General features: G+C 39.5%; 1 protein-coding gene across 1 annotated transcript; it reads left to right on the top strand.

Annotated features, from left to right (window-relative positions):
• Window positions 1-54: 54 nt before the first annotated feature.
• TM35_000501430 (uncharacterized protein) lies at window positions 55-615 on the top strand (the record flags this gene model as incomplete). Its single annotated transcript, XM_029030590.1, has 1 exon — window positions 55-615. One exon carries the CDS (start codon window positions 55-57, stop codon window positions 613-615), a length of 561 nt encoding a protein of 186 aa, XP_028878155.1.
• Between the last annotated feature and the right edge of the window lie 1,095 nt (window positions 616-1,710).

Here is a 1,710-nt window from a genome sequence, read left to right as displayed (position 1 = left end):
TTTCTTTTTCTTTGGACTGCTTAATTGATATAGTAACACCAACAAAAAAAAGTAATGATGGCAATACGTCATCTCTTTTGTGTTCTGACTATCGCTTTGTGTTGTCTCTGCAGTTGTGTGGTAGCGGCTGAGGAAGCTGAAGCTAATGCTCTTGAGGCTAAATCTACGGAACTTGGTCCTGATGGTTTACCTGTTCCTGGTATTGGGAAATCTAAGACTTCTTCATGTCCATCTACTTCACCACCTGGTGCTGATACTTCTCAGTGTTTAAAAAGTAGTGGTGAAGAAGATAATAATGATCATGTTAACCGTGATCATTCACAGGAACTGGTACAGCCGCATAGTCCAGTGATCCACACAAATGGAGACCATCGAGAAGAGGGAACTGTTAGCAGCGGTACGAAAAATGAACTCACCGAAGCAGGTCAGAAAGCGGTAGAAAACAATCCACATGTTGGTGTGGTACCTGAAAGAGCAGCACGTGATATTACTGCTAATCCTGATTCTGCACGTGGAGAGCCTGGAGTTACTGCTGTTGATGTTGAAACTACTTCTCCAACACGTGAGACTCCTCCACGTACAACTGAACATATTGATCCCAAGATTGATGGATGAGAAGCGTTGGGCCCCAAGGCACAGAATGAGGATGACTCTTTAGCTGCTGGTCACGAGAATGAGAGACACGTAACTGCAGAGGGACAAGCTGAGAAATTGGAAACCCCACCACAAGGGAGGGATGATAGGAGTACAGGGAGAAGTACATCATCTTCTACCAATGAAGTGAGCAGTACAGGAACTGCGGACAATAACGGGAATCAACACACAGAAGAAGGAGATAATGGTGTTCAGTCTACTNCCTGTTGGGATTATCTTTTTCTTTTTATGTTTCTTAATGTTAATGTGTTTTGTGTGTTTTTTTGCTCTCTGTGTGTTTATCCTATAATTATTATTATTGCTACTCCATTGTGTGTGAGTGTGTTCTTGGAGACTCTCTCTGTGTGTGTGCCTGGGCTTGTACTGTGATGATAATGATGAACTGCTTTTTATAGTGGGAAAGGAAAAAGAAATAATAAGAAATGAGTTTATATTTATAATTGCTTGTATATACACATATAAACTTACACCCATAGTTGGTGTATATTTCTGTGTTTACTGGGTAAATTGGGCTAATGGTTAATACATGATTCTTTGTTTGCTTGTGGTTTGCTGGGTCGTTGTGTGCTTTGACCTGTACGGTTTATGGTAATCTGTTTTCTGCAGAGAAAAGAAAAAAAATAATAGTTAATACAATTTGTATTCTTATGTGCTTGAACACACCAGCATACCAAGTGGTCTGTGAGTTATTTTTGTGCGGTTGGTCCTCTTTTTAATTTGTGTTTTTGTTCACGTTTTCTTTGCTTGGGCACTGTGTGCTTTTTCCTGCATTGTTCTGTGTTAGAGTGTTTTGTGCAGAGAAAAAATAATAAAGAATACATAAGTATATATTTGTAAGTGTGCTAGATCCTACAGGAAGAGGCATTTTGATGTATTTCTGTGCTGTCTGCTTTTGATGCTTGTTCTCTTTCATTTCTTTTTTTTTCTTTTGAGGGGTTAATTGGGATTATCTGTTTGGTAATGGGTATTGTGTACTTTTTGCTTCAGTAGGACCCTATCTGAGAGATGTTTGCAGTTGTCTTCCGTGTTTAGGTTACCGTTACACTTTTCGTTTAG

Source organism: Trypanosoma theileri (genome assembly GCF_002087225.1).
Source record: "Trypanosoma theileri isolate Edinburgh chromosome Unknown TM35_Tth_50_V1, whole genome shotgun sequence".
NCBI classification, from domain to species: Eukaryota; Euglenozoa; class Kinetoplastea; order Trypanosomatida; family Trypanosomatidae; genus Trypanosoma; species Trypanosoma theileri.
The sequence above is the reverse complement of the archived record's forward strand: the minus strand, read 5'-3'. Positions and strand labels throughout refer to the sequence as shown.